This window comes from Cyanistes caeruleus, chromosome Z, assembly GCF_971803275.1.
Source record: "Cyanistes caeruleus chromosome Z, bCyaCae1.hap1.1, whole genome shotgun sequence".
Lineage (NCBI taxonomy): Eukaryota > Metazoa > Chordata > Aves > Passeriformes > Paridae > Cyanistes > Cyanistes caeruleus.
Genome location: NC_141732.1, coordinates 28,267,132 through 28,287,335, shown reverse-complemented (window position 1 = coordinate 28,287,335; position 20,204 = coordinate 28,267,132). Strand labels below are relative to the sequence as shown.

Below are 20,204 nucleotides of genomic sequence, written 5' to 3'. Positions count from 1 at the left end.
GACCCTTCAGTCCCATTTCATTTCCGACACTTTGGGCTCTTACCTGGTGCAGTTTTGTAAGACACGGTTCTGGTGGGCATGGGTGGTGCGCTCTTTGTAACAGGGCTTGGTGCCATTTGCAGACCCTGCCGCTGTCTCTTCAGCTCCTCTTCTCGTTCCTGGGCAGCTCTGATCTCCTCTTCTATCATTGACAAAGTCCGCTGTTTCCTTGACCGTAACTTGAAAGGGCCCACGGTCACTTCAGGCTCCTGTGTGGCCAGGATAGAGGCGGTGCTCCGAAGCTCTGCTGCCTCTGAGTACTTGCTGAAATAGCTGACCTCATGCCTGTTTTCCTCCACAAGGAATGGCTGGCTGGCTGAGTACATGGGTGACTGCTGCAAACTCTTCCCTTCCCTGAGTCCTGAGTCTTCCTCTTTTGAAGTCTTTGGTATGGTGTCCCTTTTTTCTTGAACTGGTGAAGACACCTGGGGCGGCTCAAACATTGGGTTCTGTTGCTCCTTGGAGACTGGAGCTGGCCTGGTGCTGGCTGGCTGCTCTTTGGCTGAGACCTCTTTCTCTGCTGGGATTTCATCATCCTTCGGGTTTCCTTTATCCACCTGCTCAGCTATGGCTTGTTGGATGGCGTTTTGAACCAGCAGACCAGCGTGGTACTCCAGCTGGTCATCCATCAGCATGGAGTCTGCCAAGGCAGATGAGGGTGAATCACAGCCTGGGTCACTGAAAGACTTGGAGATGCCTTCAGCCCTGCACTCTGCTGGAGTTTCGGCCTGTGGGGTCTGCGGCAGAGAGAAATCCGCTAGAGAACTTTCCTGCAGGGCGCTCATGGTCTCATTGGAGGCACCGCTGTCACTAATGTTATCCATGCTGAAGTCATTGGAAAGGGTCTCCAAGACAGTGGTATCCTGAGACCTGACAGACAGGTCATCCAAACCAGAGTCAAGCTCCTCTGGAGGTGAAGAGGCGCTGCCTGACTTTGGGAAGTGATCTAGAATTCCCTGTCCATCATCCTTCACCATTGTGAAGACCGCCTTTGCGCTCATGAATTCTCCATCCTCTGCCCACAGTTTTGAGGCTGGTCCAGCTCTGGGGCTATCACTGCAAGGTAACTCTCTTGCTGTGTCAGCCGTGGTAGTATGAGTGCTTTTGTCATCTTCAGAGCTACAGGAGACTTTCTGTGCTTTGACAGCTGTGGCATTGGTACCCTCAAGCTGTCCAGTTTGTCCACACACTGAAACGGGTCTCGTCACAGAGGACATCGGCCTGTCCATATATGGAGAATTGAGGCTTTTGTAGAAGGGTTTGATGGAGAACATTTTGGGTGTTCCTGAACGCCTTGGTGGGGCCTGACCCTGAGATGGACCTGAATGCTCCATCAGCTGGAACTGCTTCCTGGCAGCCGAGAAGTCAATTTGCTCTGTGACAATATCTTCTTTCTTGATATTGACTGGCTCTGGGGACACAAACGAGCAGCTGACCTGTTTGGGGGATGTTGGTGCTGCACCTTGCTGCTGCTGCTGCTGCTGTTGCCTCTCCTTGCGCTCCTTGTACTTCTTGTGAGACTCCAGATGCTCCTCATCCAGTTGATCCTCCAGGGGCTTCTCCTGAGGAGGGTTCCACCATTTGGCAGCAATACTGGGGTTTTTCTTGACCGCCTGGCTTTTTATGAGTTCCCTTCTTTCTTTTTCAAGTTCCATCATTTCTTCCGATGGTCTCACTTTGCGGACTCTGTATTTTTCCTTCTCTTCCTCATCTTCAAAAAGCTTTGAGGGCTTTTTGTCTTCGTGGAAGGCTCGCAGTTCAAACTTTGCCTCTTTCTTAAGGGTTGTAAGAGTTGTTTCTCCATCCTTAGAGGATCTTCTAGAACTGTTTGAAGAAGTGGGACTTCCTGGCACCTTCAGACTCTCCCTAGTGTCTTCTTTCAGTCCACCCAAGAAATGGCCATTAGATTCCGGGTTCTCATCTGTTATACTAGCTTCACATGTCTCAACCTCCAAGGATGCCTGCTTGTCTGCTACATTTTCTTCCCTTTCACTGGATACTGACTCTTTACTGACATTCGCAGATGCTCCTGAACCATCCATAATGGAGACTGCACTTGGTTCAGGGGAGGATGTCCCATTAAATGTACTGTCTGCAGCAGAATCGCAACAATTTGCCTCCAGCACTTCATCTAGGTATCTGATCTCTTTAGCAACTTCACTGTCCAGAGATTCATGCCTGTCCCTAAGTCCATTTCGGCTGGAAGCAGGGGAAAAGAAGTGGGTTGGATTGTCTATTGGATGTGGTGAAGCCACTGTGGTGATGCTTTTGTGTTCAGAAACTGGAACTTCAATTTCCATTTTCTCTTCCTTTGTAGGAAGCACAGTAGCTGGCTCCAAGAAATTGGCACAGTTTTGGTCTCTGTTTTTTCTTAACCTGATGTCATCCTCAGGGATTCTGGAAGATTTCTAAAATAAAAGAGAGCAAAATTATGAAGTCTTAAAAAATGAACACCTAATTTTTTTGCAGAGCAAACACTATTTGGCAAACAAATCTTAGCACTTCCTAAAGTTGAGATTAAAGCGTTCTCTCAGAGTGTGGGAAAGCAAGGCAAGCCATTAACACAAAAAATAGGAAGTTACCTTACCATATGCTGGAAAAGGTACTAAAACAAAAACAAACTCTCATTTAAGAATCTCCCACTCACTTACCATCCTCTCCCTTTGCCATTAGTTCATGCCTGTGCCTTGGTCTGTGACTAGGAATAAGCTTTGAATTTCTAAGTTAACAGTACCTGGGCAGTTTAGATTACTCAAAGATTTGCACATGCAATACGTAACACTTATCATCTTGGTACTCTAAAAATGCTTCCCACACCTAAAGGAAATCACATAATGTTTCCACTGATGAAAAGTATTACTGCCTGTGCTTTGCAGAAACAGATGTAATGTGCCCTAAGAGTTGGTGATTCACATCAAGTTAGGACAAATGATGTGGCAATGGCAGGGAATGTTCAATTCTCAGTGGCTCAATCCTGATCATCAAACACAGAGTAGAATTACATGGTGCTGGAAAGACATGGGGTCTTTTTCCATCCCACATGGAAACCCACGCACAATTACACTTGGGAGACAGGAAGCATCTGCAACTCCCATAGCATGAAGAGCACCACAAGAAGCACAACAAGGACCACAGCCATGGTATCCTCCCTCCCACTTCTTTGATCTGTAGTGCAGATATATGGGATTGATGTTTCTCCCTGATGTGTTGCCTCTGGTCACAAGGAGATCATTGAAATACATACTACATGTGCTTATATATCAGCAGATTTTACTGATCAAGCAGCCTAATGAACTTCCTGAGAGTGAAGTCTGAAGGAACTTCTGATTAAGTTGGTAATACATCAATTAACTTCTCAATAATTCTATACTGTTAAAAGGCAATCCAAAACACCAAAGACAAAATAAACACGGTTCTTCAAAAATGCATTTGCTAGCTTCCTAAATCATGAAAGCCAAGAGTGATACATTATTCACTTGGACTCACCTTTTAAAACACAAAGGTGGTACCTGAGGTCTCTGTCTTGCTTTCCATATGTGATTCTATGTGTGGGGCACATCAGAAAGCACATACCATTGATCAAACCCCATGAACTCAGTAGCTAACAACAAGAGCACCTTTGTCTGGTAGTCACCTCTTGCTGCCCCTTACCCAGCATGCTATTAATACACACTGCAGCAGAAGATGACCAACAGGGAGCACAACAGCACTTACTACTGACCTGAACAATCACATTGTTTCTGGATTTATATAGGCAGTCAAATGCATTTGACACACCTTAAGGCGTTACAGCCAGTCACCCAGAAGAGCTCTTTCTAAAAACACTCTGAAGAGCTTTCTGTCTAATTATGCAGTCATCCACAGTTGAAGACAAAGCTGGACTCAGCCATTAATATTTTCTTTCTAATTGTGCTTAAATGCTGGAAAAAAAAATCTTTAAAAACAAACAACCTGCTTTTGTCTAAATATTTTACTTGACAAACTTCACTGGTTTTACTTGCTTCACTTCTTCATTTTCTGTTGACTTTAGAAATATTCCAGCTGAAGTTCACAGTAGTTCTTTTCTTAAAGCACATTGTATTTTTCATCATTTAAATATCTAAATGTGGCCAGTTTCTTCTTTAGTCCTGCAAATGATATATTCAGGAAATCAGATGCTCTGCAAACAAATACAGAGTAAGTATAAAAAGTGCATACTTTTTCAAGTAGGCACAGATGGAATGGAAGAATCATAGATAAAGGCTTCTTTCAACCTGAAAGGTCAAGAATTGCCCTTGATCTGCTGGCAGAGCTCCAGGTACACAACAGGTACTCAGGTGACAAGATTTAAGACTGCAATACCTTTTTGATATTTGGGGTTACAGCTTCTCTTCTTGACTTGCTGGTGCAAAAAGGAGTATGGTGACACCTAAAGCAGTCTGTGCAAAGTGCAGGACTGAAAGCTGTCCCTTTCCACAGAAGGTATGGGTATGCAATTAGGCTCCTGCTAATACTTGCTTCTAATCTGACAGATCAAAGCCACTACTTTGGTAGCTAACTACGTTCTCTGTAGCTACAAAAGCATATCTTGAATGGACACAGAAAATCAGTTAATGAAGATGTGTTCTCCTGCCACTGAAACACATCTCCCTGCAGAGCCAAAGCAGAGCTGAAGGGCCTCTTGCTCCTGTGCTTTCCATACCTGCACACCATGGAGCTGGAAATACACCTGACTGTCCCAGGGACTGCATTCACTAAAGCATGTCTATTTCCACTGATGCCTTGAGAAGGCTGACCTAGAACAGAGGCTAGACAGAGTTAATAATAAAGTAGGTGTTTATTGAAAGGCCTTAAAGGATACACCTTGGGCAGTACAAGAGCATGGGCAGGGCTACACTCAAGATGGACCTAAAAATGGTCACAAAATGGACAGCCAGTCATGGGGTCTCACATTTTTGTAAGTTTTGGTCCATCTGCATATTTGGGTTATTTGTCCAATTATAGCTTCAGATTATGAAATTCCATCCTTCTTCAGTCCACTGTTGTTTATGCTTTTGGGCCCGAAACTTGTAATGATTGTCCTTGGTATCAAGCTAGAAAGGAATTGTTTTGTCTACCTATTCTGTGAGGAGAGCTCACTAACACTTAACATGAAGCTCAGAATAACACACCTAGGCAGCTTAGAATCGGAAAAATATGAAAGCTAAAACTTAAGGCATCACCACCACTGCTCTAATGTGTAAAGCACTCCAGTTCACATCATATTTGGATATTCAAGTTCAGTAAGAGAACTACAGGTGCAGTTTTATGCCTGAATCTCTTAGCAAGTAAGAGCCCATCCTCTCACCATAGCTGCAATCCATAACTCACAACTAAGGCACATGCATGTAACAGTCTAATCAGGGCGTGCATTTTTGACAGCATGTAATTCTGGAAGTGCATGTGTCTATGCAATTAGTGTGGGACATATAATTATGTACCAAAACAGACAATTATGCAGTAAAACCTATGAGGAAACACTGCTTCTTACTGGAGGAGCTTTCTGTGCTAGGGATTAGCAATTGAGCATGAAGGACTCCCAGCACAGCAGAGAAGCCAGTGAGGATTGCTTGGAAAAGAAAAAAAAAACACGTTTAAAAGAATCACTGATTTTTTTTCCTCAAAACATTCTGACAGAATCTGCGGACAACTTTGTGAGGTCGTGGCAATGAAGATCACTGTGAGGAGCAGAAATCAATCTACTGATCAGTTACTTGAAGAAGATACTGAGATAGCTAAGCACAGAAGTAGATGGCAAAAGAAAGCTTTTCAAGACAGTCCAGGCCACAGCACCTGCCCAGGACAAGTGACTGGGTGTGGGAAAACAGCACATGTTGGGATGAGCCACCATGGGTGGGAGGAGGTTTGGAGGAGGGGGTCAGTGGGATACACACAGGCCCCATGCCTCAGCTGTTTGGGGGAAGCTTTCCAGGGGGCTGCTTTTGCTCCTCCTTGACAAGCCTGCACCAGCAGCTTTGTGTTTGCCGCCTACAGAAGGCTTTTCAAAGTCCCCGGGACAATCAGGGAGAAGGCTTTTCAAAGCCTGCACCATATTACAAAGACCTGTGAATGGGAAAAGGGCTGCATTCAAACCTAATTGTAGTCAGCCACACGGAATTCACAATGATGCCCTTAAACTACTCACACAGACACAGATTTTCCAGAAGTTGCTGTTACATTTACAGAGTCTCTGAATGTGAGTTCATTTCTGTCTAAGTCAAGATGCAACAGGGCAATTAGTGTCACTTCTACAATGCTGCTGCACTTTAGTAAACTACAGTTATTAGCAGCTTAGAAAATTATTAGCATATTTTCTCTTTGGCTGAATTCTTTATCTACAAAAGTGTAAGTGTTTGGGCAATCAGCTCTTTTTGAAGGAAAAAAAAAGTGGGTGTACTACTAGCAAGGCCCAACAAACATGCTGCCAGTGCTTTCCTTTGTTTGATGCAACAAAAAATGCCTATGGAAACAAGTGGGAGGCAATACTTCTGAGTCAGATCAACATTCTTCTGACGCATCAGCTGCAGTGGTGGAAAGGGAGAGGAAAGGATTAAATAATTAAGAAGTTCCATAGTTTAAGAAAATCTGAAAGTTTCCTCATTTTTGTGGGCTTCTACAATCACTCCAGCCAAGTTTCAAAACAGATTTTGATGCTGTTGGGTCTCCTGGCTTGATTAGTATTGTCAACCTTCCGTTTCTTCAGCTTTCATATTCTTTTGCAGACATCCTGTACATCATTTGCTCCTCTTCCCCTGCTTCAGCACTGAACCAGTATTTTGTTCAACCCTTTCCACTCTTCTCTTCAATCTGACTATTGGGCCCACCATACATCAAGCAGTTTTAGTAGTAAAACCTCATCTGCAGAAGGTTTGCTGGCTAATCCATACCTCCTTGCTGATGTCAGTCGTCATCTCCCTCTTTACCTACTGTCTTGGCCTGCCTTCCTGATTGCCTTATTTGCAATTATGAAGGAAGCAAATGGATGATGGATTTGTTAGGAGACTGACTCTGGCAAACCTTCAAGAGAGCAGCTGCTTTCATTCACCTCAGCCTTTTGAAGAACAGTCACCACCTGCCTAACAGATGGAGCCAATCCCAAACACTGTAAAGGCACAAAAGTCAACTGAACCTCTGTGGTTCCAGACAGACACCCTGTCCAAAAACAAAACTAGCCAACAGAAGAATTGCTCCATGCTTGCTAGTGAGAATAAGTCTTTGCAGAACTCATCTTCTTTAGAAGGATGGTAGGACCTGTAGTGCTGCAGTTCTTAATGAACCAGAAAAGCTACAGTTGTAAAAGGTGATAGCATCCATCCCTCACAGAGCATGTTCCCTACCAAACAGCAGGTACTCAGACAGGTGCCACCATCCCACCCATCCCAGGTGGGAATAACAGTCCAAACCACTGTAACAGCTGTCAGGACCTGTCTCACAGTGGGTCCTGAACACCCTCCCTCCCTCACTGGCAGGGCCTCATGGGGCAGCTGCCACCCCATCCACATCCAAAAATGTGGTGAACCCCCCTTGACACTGGAGGAAGAAGAATGTGACAGTGGGAGACTTTCCACAATGCAGTCTGAAGAAATGGGCCAAACATCTATGTTTTGGAAACTTCATACCTGGATGTGCTAAGAAAAAGCAGTAGCAGGAAAAAAAACGTTCAAAAATATCCTAGAAATAGGGGAGTAAAGGGATGAAGATGACAATGTGGAACTCAAGGAAAGAAAGGGTTTCTACTCACACTACCTACAGAAACTATACATTTTGTTTAAAAAACCCAAATCAAAACACAAAAAAAACCCCAAATCCAAACCCAAAGTGTTGTCTTCTTGCTCCCATGCAAAAAGGTCTCCCCTCTTCATACAGTATCTTATATTGACATCTAAAGGTTTTAAAACTACTAAGGGAAGTGTTGTTCAAAAAATTTACAAGTTTTCCCTTAATGAAATAGAATTCAAGTTTCAGGGGAAAAAAAAAATCCTCAAATCCTGTTCCCAAATTTTGAATTTAAGACATGTCAGGCACATGCCAACACCACCTTGAATAGTTCCATTCACAGTCCTACTTGCACACAAAAAGCAAAACCTGGCCTGTTCCTCTCACAGTGCATTACAGTGTCTTCAATACAAAGACTGAAGCAATATCTGGTTACTAAAATGTGTTAGTGTTGAGTGTCACAATGACATTCTCTGCAAGCAGCTCTCTTCACTCTTCTGTGACTTTTCTGAGGTAGCTGGAAAGTACAATATTTTCTTTGTGAAATGCTGGTTTGTCTCTTAAACATTTCGGAAATCACAAGAGTATATTCAAATGCAACAAAAATCAATGCAACTTCATACTACCACCCCCTAAGAAGCAGTGAGGGGCTCGTTTGGAATACAGACAGTAACGAGAGATGTGGGGATACAGTGCCAAAGAGTGCTTACTCAGGGAGCTTGCTGTGTAACATTTTTTACTTGGTTTTCCTATTTCCTTTTCTCATGTTTTAGCAAAGAAGTTGTGATTGCATTAATTCAGAAAACATGTGAAAGGCTTTGCAATATTCTTTTCATTCCACTTGAACCACAGGCTTCAGCTTCCCCATGTGACACACTATAAAGCTCTTTCATCAAATCAAACTACAATCTTCTTTTGCTGCTGTAATAAATTAAAGAGGGATAAAAATGGCCAAAGAATTTTGACTACTTTAATGATAAACATGTATCGTGTGACAGGATATTTTAATGATGAAGACACACTCACTTGATACTGTATTTTTCCATATGTGCCTCTGTAGCTCCAGGTTTTTTTGTGCCCTCATAACAAATAGGTGACTTTTTTCCTGGGTAAGTCAGGATCCAAATTTGTAATAAGCCTGACTATTTCCTACTAATTCCAGGGTACATAAATTGACGAAGTATTCTACTGGTAGGAAACCAGCTGAATTTGTATGCCAGTTATTTTCTCTTGCTTCCTATAAACACAGATCTGGTCCCTCCATGAAAAATTTGCAACCCTAATAACTAGATTTCAACTAGTGCTACAGTGGCAAGAAAAAGAAGTGTCCTCCTTCTTTAATGCTTGTGCAGCTGTTGTAAAAAAGCAACAATAAAATGCTGAGTTCTTTTTACAAAATACTTTAATTCCTGCAAAGAACTGTAATTGCACAAAGCACCTGCATGGACAAAGTGATTTATACAGAAATTAATATTTAGGACAAAAGACTGCTAACTGCCGAGTGAAAAGAAGCATCACCTCTGATACAGGAAAAACAATGCAGAGTTTATAAGGGTATGATGGTTACACAGCTGGTAGTATAGAAAGCAACATATATTCAAGTGGAGATACTACTCTGGTTAGTTTTGCTATGAAAGCTCTGTTCAGTTTTACGTAATCAAGATGCAAATCGGAAATGACAGGAAACTGTGATTAAACTCTCATTAAGAAAGCACAGCACTGTTTGGTACTGCATACTCCACACTCACACCCCATTTTCAATCAGTTGCACACAGGGAGAAGCAGGAGCTTGAAGAACCCAAGCGATCAGGAAATTGATGATGATTTCAGGCACCAGAACCTGCAGTCAAAAGGCCATTCTCCTGTTCTCTGCACTGTTGGTGTCTTCTGGTAATGTAGGTCAGCCTGAAAGTGCAACTGAATTAGAGCAGTAAATGCGTGCAAAAGAACGCATTTCATCCAGAAAAATGTGTTTTTATCATCACTCTCATCAGTTCAAATCCCACTTCTGGTGCTTCTCTCACTTGTAAAATTATTTCTACCTCAAATTAAAACGCACCAGTAAGTATATTATTTCTCATGCTGCTTCACTCAGTTCCCTAGGACAGAAAGGGACAGCACACCCTGTGTGCAGGCATGGGAAACAATGCCACCAAGGGACAGCACTGGACTCCAGGTCAATACAAACCATGTTAGCATGTTAATCAAATTCACCACCACAGATGGTTAGTCCTTTTTAACTTTGTTACACATTTTCCCTAAGGCTTATTTTTTTCCAAGGCTTTTCTCTAAAATCTGCTTTTGCTGAAACAAGATTGAATTACAACAGCTGGGATACTTGATTTGAAGAGGCTGTGGTGCTAAGTCACTTAAATTGGTCAATATGATCTTGTGAAGCAGCCTCCAATGCCAACTAAGGAAGCACAATGGTCTGGTGAAGAAATAAAGAGCATCCCATCCAACTAACATATAAGGAACATGGCACAGTTAGAAAACTGTCCATGAAATCCTTAAGGAAAGGAAGGAGAGTTTCTTCTTCACAACTGAAGGCCACAGATGATTGCACTTCGGGAGTCTACTTGGGTAGGCCCCCCACTCAGCAGGTGCTGGTGGAGCTGAGCTAAGGGCTTGGCTGTTCAGTAGCACTCTCTCACACTCAGCCTCTGGTTTGATGTTAAATGAAGGAGGAGGAATCCTTTTCATTCAGTATTAGTATCAGTACCTAATACTGATACTGAGTTGAGCAGAACATGACTTCTGATTGTATGCATGAAAAATCAGTTTCAGGAAATGCTGCAGCTGAAATCTGCCCTGCACATATCGAGGACGGAACAATTGCACTGATAAAGCATGATCTAATCCCAGCAGGGAGAGGAAAGGACGCTAAACTAAGCCTTGCTCTTAATACTCTCTAACCCATCTAGATAATGTCAGCACAAGGAAAGAGTGACCTTTACGGTTGCTTGCACGAAAAAGAATACAGACAAGGGGAAAATTCCTTCGTCTTTTCATCGGGGGCACAGGGTTCCTGCTCCATCTAAAGAATGAATCTACAACTCTCCTATGTAAATGAGAGATCTTGATAAAAATACTGGCATGTTAATCGTTTTGGTGAATAAGAAAGGGACCTCCTGAGGAAGGAATTTGGGTTAGGCAGCGGCAGGAGGAAGGCACTAAATGGAGACAAAAGCCTTGCTCTCTGAACAGATATTATGGTAGCTAGGAAAAACTGCTTTAATAGATGTGAGGAACAAAGATAAACCTGCCTTAAACAAGCAAATAGGCTTTCTGAGATGCATTAGTACTAAAGTCTGCTAAGGATACAGTCTTTCAGCAGCTGGTACAATTCAGTAAATATTTCATAAATGGCAGCCTAACCTGCATTTTCTGAGAAAAGATACATGATCTCTCTGCTGGAGTTCTTTGACCACTTACAGTCAAGGGCATTAGAGTAGGAATTGAATGCTTTAACTGAAACAACCACTTACAAACCTTTGCCAATAAAGACTAAGATTTTTCACTTTCAATTCTCTGTTTCACAAATGTTAACTGTTGGAGGTCATACTGATTTTAACTATTTCCTAAAGCCTAATTAATACTTGCTGCAATTCTGAAAGGCATGGCTGTTCAATAACTTTTGGAGTTTGACAGGAATGCTGCTACAGAGGCTGTGCTGGACTAAAGAAACAAATTACGCTCAGAAATGTAAGGCCAAACATCTGTTTCTCTGACAGCTGAAGAAAGTTAAGAATTATTGTTGATGTTTTGTCTTTATCAGTAGGACTTGTTACAGCTGCTCTCATCCATTAGATTAAGGCCCATCACAGCAAAATCTCCTTAAATGAAGGTATGCCTACAGAACTGTGCTTGTGTGCAGTGTGTCTCACCCAGTGGTTGCTTGCTCTGCCAGCAGCACAAACAGGGCAACATTTATTCACTGCAAGCAGTGAGTCTTGGGAAGGTTACAGTCTGAGGGCTCAACCAGCCAGCTGGCTTAAGTACTCTATGGATTGATTTCTTCCCAGTTTTTCAAGGAAACGGAATTATTGTAAAGCTAGAGACCTCTAAAACTCTCTATTGGAGAGAGCATGTAGCGGCTTAAAAAGGTCCCTATTCAGAATTAGCTCTACCCAAGATATATGTTAGGGTGCTACCTCCAGACTCTGGCAAAAGCCCATCACTGGAACATTATAAATAGAAAACTGAAAGGACAAGAAAAAAGAGGATATCTAGCCTAGTACTAGCTCAAAATCACATTCTGTACATGAAGAGAGGGGAAATATGATGGTGGTCTAAGGATATACCTGAAGTCTCTGCCATTAGTTGTGTTACACACACAAATGGGAAGATAAGCCACTGCCAACAAGAGTGGCACATCACCTCCCCTGCCTAAGTCACTCTACATTGTGTCACCATGCCCAGCATCCGTCAGGGAACTATCACACAAAAATGCTTTCACTCCCAGTCCCTTTCAACAGAAACAGACCATGGAGAAAACAGCATTTGGAGATTTTAGCTGAAGATTTTATACAAGAGACAAAACCTTGTAACTCTAGTGGAGTGCAATTCACAGCGTTCTCCCTCTAAGGGCATGCATATAATTTAATTTTCTGGATGGCACATGTAGAAAAATCCCTCTTCAAAGATACACATCAACAAAATGAAACTCGCTATCATTAAATGATGAAGCCAGCGTAGCCAGGATGCTTGACTTTGACACACCATTTCAGTAAATATCCGGCAAATAAGTAATATTTAACAGAAAGTCAGACTACAGAAACTACAAAACAGTTTTGCTAGTGAGAGGCCAAATGTGTACAGACTCTAAGAGGGAGGATGTTGCTAAATTCTCCACATGCCATTGCTGTCCCTAGGCTATAAATATGACATACTATGTGAGTTTGGGGTTGCAAACAGTTAGCAACTTCATCTGTGCTTTGCTCACATCAAAAACTATGCATTTCCGTCATCTCACTACCTCCTGCAGGAAAATATTTCATTGAAGGTTAGACTTGAATAGGATTTTTTAAAAATTCCATATTTGGGAGAAGGCAGTCGAGAAATCCCTGGGACATCTTTTCAGCACCTACCACTTCCTGTCCCTCTTCCCCTACTCCCCCCCACCTCTTCCAAGCTGTCATGGAGTTACTTTACCTTTAAGGGAGTTGGAGTTGCTGGGAAGTGCTTGGAGTCTTTTCTCCTGACCAATTATCGGTCATTGCTGGGAATTGACAGCAGTTTAGGCCATTGAAAAGTGGGATCAACTTGTGAACCCTACCTTAAAATGTAAAAGCAGAGCTCTCTGGGCTCTCTTTGTTTTCTGGCTGTGGAGGGTGGCGGAGCTCCAGGCCTCCCGTCCCTGCCCAGGCCATGCGGCCGGGCGGGGATGGGGCCGGGCCTGCCCCGTCTCCCGGCCGGGAGATGGGGGGGCCTGGGGAAGGTTTTTCTCGGGCCCGGGCCGGGCCGAGCCGATCTTCGGCTCGGCTGCAGGTTTTGCTGTAACTACATTCACTAGAAACTGCCCAGTGAAAGAAGAAGGAAGCCTTGGACTTGCAGCAGGTTGGAACAGCGACCACACGCTCCAGAGCAGCCATGAGGAACTTCTCATCGCAGACGGCTCCAGCTCCTGTTCGGCAGAGATCCTCGAACCATCTACAAAAGCCTGGGCAAGATTTTAACTCTTTCATTACCCAGATGAGACTTGCGGATTAATCTTTTTATCCAGAGAGAGAGAGAAAGAAAGATCAACATGAAAAGAGACTTTATAAACTACCAGTGACAAGAAAGAAAAGAAGCTTCAGGAAAGGTAGAGAATTAAGAAGATGCTTTAATTAAGCTGAAATATCTCCCTGTTAAAACTATAGAGATGGACAATGAAGTCCTGAAAAGAACTCCTTTAATTCATGATATAGGATCTAGAGAGGAATAGTGTTCAAAGTGTAAATTTGAGTAAAGAGTAATTATAGTATAGTGAAGTACTAAGAGATTAAAAGCCTTGAGAGGCCATGAGAAAACTGTTGAGAGATTTGAAGCCCTGAGAGGCCATGAGAAAACTGTTTTCTAGTGAAGCTCACAGAAACAGATGAAGAAAACTTTTTTTTGCCTTTGAATAACTTATCCTTAAAAATGTTATCTCTAGACACATGGCCCATACTTACTTCAGAGTGATGTGAAAATGGGAGGAGTGAACTCTAATAATAGCAGCTCTGAGCAGCTAACATTAGGGCAATAGAAAACTATAACAAAAATAGTTTTCTTGTGAGAAACTCCATAAATTAACAGGAAGAAACTTCTGTTTCTCTATAAAGACTGGTGAACATACTAGCAAGAATTGGGACTGTTTTAACCATCAGAGTTCCAGAGTTTTTGTCTCTGTTGTCATGTGAACAAGAGAATAGTGTGTGGATAGAAGATGGAAAGGTTTTTCTGGAAGTTTATTCTGGTGTTCTTATTATTGTGGTTTGTCAATAAACTTTCTTTTTTTTCCCTTTTAAGTTGTATGCCTGTTTTGCTCTTATTCTAATCCATATCTCACAGCAAGAAGTAAGTAATTTTCTTAGTTAGTGGTTTAAAACCACGACACAAGCAGAAACTCATTTCTCCTTCTTTTCCTGCTGAAAAGGCACGGATTGAAATGACCTACAGCACATCTGGACCACATTAGGGTATTATTTGATTAAGGCATTCATTGCTTGCTCTTTTGGCGCGTGGAGAATCAAGATAATGGTGGAGGAAAATGGTATGAACTGAACTGGCTCTTCCAGCTCAAACTGCTCTGCTTTAAAATTCCTTCAGATTGCCCAGTCCCGCAGTTGGGAGCTCCTTTTTACCTAATTACAGAAAATGGAAATAAACAGTGGCTTCATTTAATTAATTTAATGTTGGCAAGATCACTAAAGCCAACTAAACTGTTACTTTAAGAGTTGCTGTATTTCTGAGACAATTTGCTATTTGATAGGAAATGCCTGCTTGGAGCTGTTTTAAACAGTCATAAAAAGGCTCAGCATTAAACAGCAAGCAGCACCTTGCATTTCTGTAGAAAAACAAGTTTGACACATTCCAGATCAAATTACTTTAGAGAGGGGGGAAAAACCAGACCTTCTCAGAAGAGTATTGTTTACTAGTATATCACACAAGCAATAGCTTGGTTTTCGGTATCTGAACTGACGGCATGAGACTTCAGCTATAGAGTCTGTGTACCTAAAGGCCAAAACGCAGACTACCAGGAGAGAGCAAGTCATCTTAGCCTTCCAGATACTTTCCCCCAAAATACACTTCCTCATTTCTCAGGAGCTAAAGAATGTGCTATCCTGGTGCAGGCACGAAGCTATCGACTAAGTGCCACAGCACACAGCAAATGCCATAAAACCCAGGAATGCTGTTGTTGCTAAATGTGACTGCTCACAGTACTACGCTTAATTTCCTCCAATGTTAAACAACTAAAAGATGAAGCTGAACAGACACCCTGAAAGTGTCTCTATGACCTGAAATTTGCTTTAGTGTCAAGAAGCATAACACACTCGCAGCCAAAAACTCAACCAGAAGACTTTGCAAGTGCTGTCTGAAAAATATAGACACTGAATGTCCTGGGTGGTTCTCGCAGTTATCACATGCACAGGACACACAGAAGTTTATTTTCTCTGTAGAATCAATATCCTTTTGTATTACGTCTAGTAGAAAGCTGTGAAGTTCACTACTGCTTGCAATGAACAAACCATCTCCAGTGCAAAGAATTCCACAAAAAACACCTGGAAAAAATTAAATACTCATCCCAATACAGAAAGATAAAGACTAAATGTGGTTGATAATGTGCAGTAGGCCAGAAACCTCAGCTTGCTCCTTGTTTCTGTAAACTCTGAAGCAAACCCCAAACATGCTGTTTTCCAGAAAGGCCTTAGCTTTTTTTGGCACATTAAATCAAATTCCTTCCCCAGTTCATTACAGTACGGTGATGTCACAGGCTAAGGGAGACCTGGTTTCAAACAAGGAGCCTATACCCTCAGTCCATTCACACAAAAAGTCTCTTCTACAAGCAAAACGCCAGCTCACACCACTTAGAAAGAGCATCCCACTTAACCTGTAAGAGAGCCACCTCCTTAGAGATACTTTCAAAAGAACCATATTGGCAACAGACCTGTTTTCAGCTAGCATAAGCAGAAGTTTACTGTTGTAGCTTTTTTGTGGTAAGGTTTGTTTGGGATATTTTTTTTTTTCATGAGTTTTTTGTTGTTTTTTTTGTTGGTTGGTCATTGCTTGGTTTTGTTTTGTTTTCCTTCTTCTATTCTTTTTTTCTTTGGGTTTTGTTTGGATGTACTGGTCGGGTTTTTTTGGTGGGAAGTGGGAGGCTGAAGGGGGCTGGCAGGGAGAGCCACAACCCAACAACACAGCACGTGACTGGCTTAGTACTAAGAAACAGCTATCCCAAGAAGGGCTGCTGTGAAAGACACAAGCTCCAAGCAGTAATTAGCAGTAATTTCTACTTATCAGGAAACAAAAAAAGGCTCTACTATATTCTTTCCACAGGAGATGCTAATGTTTACTGAAGTGCTTAGGCCACCTCTGGTTTCAGAAGGCTCAGGTCAGGGTAGGGGTGCACAGGTTGCATGGAAAGTACCAGCCACATGGAAAACTGGATACAAGGAGTGTAAAAAAATCCCCAAAACACAAACAAACAAAGAAAACCCCAACAACAACCTACCCATGAAAACAAACAAACCAACAAACAAACAAACAAACAAAACCCACAGAAATTTAGGAGGGTGATGGAGAAAAGAGGCAGCATGTTTTCTACAGCACCGAACCTGTTCATTACTGCTGCCTGTGGGTTAGTGACATTTGAGTACCCTTGGATTAAGTTTCCTGGAGGCTTGATAGTTTAAGGTAAAAACATGAGCTGTGCTGACCAGACATCCCCTGCAAAGGCCCTCTGGACTGGACTTTGGGTTAAAATGGCTCGAATTTAGTGTCACACATGATGTGACGCTAATGTAGTGAATGACATAGCTCAAGCAAATTTTACTCACCTGAGGAATTATGTAATATATTGACTTGCTTTCTTACTACTTCTAGGGCATCAGCAAAGTGAAGGCATAGCCATTCTTTTTCAGCAATGATGAAAGTGACATTTTTGACACGAGAACCCTTGCAGGCAGTGGTAGCTCACTTCACCAGATGCTCAACTTGCCTGAGCCACATTGAAAGAGGCAAGTCAAGACTCTACATTGCTAAAATGGGTAGGTAATAAACTCTTTGTCACCTGTTGAATGAATCTATGAAAAGAGAATGTAAATAAGGTTCTCACAAGGAAAAAAAATAAATTAAAAAAAAAACAAAAATAAAGGCACTCAACATCCCTGTCCTAAGCTAAGAGTGGTTTTGGTGAGCCTAAAGTGACAGAAAACAGTGTGCCTTTATGCAACATTTCCCATACTGTCTGCACTGTAGAGGAGTAGATATTTTAATACACATTTACAGATTTTACAGTGCTAGCTATTTTATTCCCTTGGATCATCCCAGAATTTTACACTATGAAGAGGGATAAGTGTCCCATGGAGAAATAAAAATACTCTATTTAAGTGCAAACAGATTTAAAATGCAGTTTCGGTGGCTGATTATTGATTCAATACGAAGTTTAGGTAATCTTGCCTCATCTGTGGTCACTGAAGGAGCAGAAGGTCACAAGATATTTATCTTCTGTACTCTTCCTAACACCCCACATACCTGGGAGGTCACTGGAGGACAGAGCTGTAACTGGAGCACTACCCAGGTGCGCAGGAGATGGAGCTCAAGACCCTTGTTTGATACAGACTCTTGGGAATTGTCCATTGGACATGCAAATGCTCAGTTTTCACTGAACCCTAAAAGGATGTAATTTATTTTTTTTTAATGACCCGTTTCTTATACTAGTTTTGGAAAATATATTGGTATGTTGCAAGAAGGAATGGGCTATTGGTAATGATGTGTTTTCAGTATACCAGTGTAGCTTAGTAGCAAAGGCAGCAGACACACCCTGCTAAGCCCTTTTCTGCTATACCTGGCCTCAGATAAACCAACCACCTTTTTGCCCTCAAGGGAATTCCCATGAGGAATTCAGCCTCACCACTGCCATCAAATGAAAGTAAGTTAGAGTTTTTCTTACTTTTTTGTTTGGGTTTTTTCCCCCCCTTAAAGCATCAATCCCACCCAAAAGAACCCAAAGTTTATTTTGAAATAAAAAAAAATAAAAAATAATAATAAAAAAGCAGTGTTCTTGGTTGAAGTGAACAGAAACTGGAAACAGCTGAACGATCAAGAAATAAAAAATTAACAAATCTAACTCAAAGTGGCCCAAGAATACTTAAAAATGAATCCTTTTAACTTCAGGATGAAGTTTTAACTTCCTGAAGTCAAAGATTCTTGACATATCTGAATTTTTAACCAACTCTTCTGCATGACTATAAGCAGTATGCCTCTGGGTCCCTAACATCATGCCATACCGAAACAAAGTCTACAGAGGCTGAAATGTTTTTCTCTCATAAAGAGAGTGTATTAGTATCAGAGATCCACTGAAAAATCAGCAAATATTGTCTTCTAGAGACATCAAGGGCAAGATTACAAAAGACAGAGTGCAGGCTCCAGTATCTGAGACAAAAAAAGGACCCTTACAAAGTGTTTTATCTGCTTCAGACCCTAGTCTTCCAAATTTGCAGCACAAATGCACATTGTATCCAAAGATTCTGTGTTTCATATCTAAATCTGTGTGTATGAAATGTTAGTGTAAGCAGGCAACTCCTATTTCTCTTCTGCAGATCCAAGGATCCTCAGGCCAGCAGCACCTGGAATGTTAGTGCTGAATGGCCACAAGACTGCTCCATCCATGCCAAGAGGCCACCTGCAAAGGCAGATGAGGTGTGTAAAGCAAGAGCTCAGCCAGTCAGAGAAAATGATGTAGGTGGCACCAGTTTCTCTGCCAGGGCCTTCACTTTGGGAGACCTTAACCTGAAACAGCCCTCCTCTGTGAACCTTCACAATACCTGATGAGGCACTGCATGTAGGGCACAGCCCGTCCTTTGTTTCTGGGAGAGGCCATCCCAGATTTCAGCTGCAATTTTACACTTACGGTTTTAGTTCAACACAAACCATTTACAAATGTGTCAGGAACAGTGATCTGCAGTGTTTTATCTCCTGATCAAGTAGCAACAAAGTTACAGCATTCACAATCCCTTTCAGCGACCCCAGGGCACGGATGCTTCCCTATCAGCCCAATCACCTTCCCACTCTGGAGTTAACTGCATGACTCGAACCACAGGGTCATTGCTACAACCCTGTAAACGGCTAATTCTGCTCTTTTTAATACATGGGAAAAGGAAAAAAAGAAAAAGGAAAAAAAAAAAAAGGGGTGGAGGGAAAGGAAAAAAAGAACTGTTCCTCCTTATGGAAAGTATACACAAGCTTAACATAAACCAAACAAATCCTCTTGTGCACCCCTTTCCTGTTCAGGGAGTAAATAAACCTACCTGACTTTCTGAGTCTGCTGGACTAGCACAGCATCCTTCCATGACTGTTAAATACAAGATGTGCAATTGCAGAAGAAAAAACAAAAGAAAAGTACCAGAACTCTTCCATTACCTCCTTCTGCATTGTCTTTCTGTGAGACATACCTCATTGGGGGAAGTGTTTTTCCTCTCTTCCATGTGACAGCAGAGCTGCCTGCATGAGAGGGAAGGTCTAACAGGCCCGGAGCCAGCATTTCTGCACATTATTTTTAAACTATAATCTCCAGAGACACCTCTATCTGGCACAGTAAAATTAAGAGTGCCCCAGAAGGCTGGCTGCTTGAAGCAAAAGTGGTGCTTAAGTATACAACTGCTAGGGTTTACTAAACATTTTAAGGATCTCCTTCCCATTTTTAATACCTCCTCTAGAAATCTACCTCTACCAAACCACTGGAGGATTAAATGTGAGTGGGCATCCTGTGCAAGGAACCAGAGTAAAACAGCAAAGACAAAGGGCATGTGGTAAGGCTTTTAATGTCACCCTGTCACTCACTGGTTTGGTGTTTTTAAGTTAATTGCTCCATTCCCCAGACTTCTCTCCAGGTAAAACATTTCTGACCTCACTGCATGGTTCCAGCAGGATGAAGAGATGCAGGGAGCACATCTCACGAGAAGGGGGCAGTCTTCTGAGCAGGTGCCCATCCATCTGTGATGCTAGTCCGATCATGCTTGCTCACAAGCTAATTTTCAATTTTTGGCAGAGATAGCTCATAGCAGCGAAGGAAGGCAGTTTGACAGAATTCCTTTTTGCAAGAAATACTTTTTGAAAAGAAATAGTTTTCTTGGGTATTTCCTCATGTTTCAGGGGCTATTTGAGAACAAGCAATTACAAAGAATTTAATCTGGTGAGCAATCTTAATTGTTCTTCCTCCTCCTTCCGAGGAAATCACACATTTC

General features: G+C 42.1%; 1 protein-coding gene across 16 annotated transcripts in view; it reads right to left on the bottom strand.

Moving 5' to 3' along the window:
* Positions 1-20,204, bottom strand: part of PALM2AKAP2 (PALM2 and AKAP2 fusion) — a 265,334-nt gene that overhangs the window by 15,648 nt on the left and 229,482 nt on the right. For 12 of the 16 annotated variants that reach the window (XM_086869415.1, XM_023944331.2, XM_023944332.2 and 9 more), the window contains one exon: positions 44-2,447. In XM_086869415.1, coding sequence (XP_086725541.1) covers positions 44-2,447 — 2,404 coding nt within the window. Of the gene's footprint in view, positions 1-43; positions 2,448-12,927; positions 13,432-17,493; positions 17,631-18,417; positions 18,644-20,204 lie in introns of those variants that run through there. The other 4 variants (XM_086869418.1, XM_086869417.1, XM_086869416.1 and 1 more) reach the window with 4 other exon arrangements.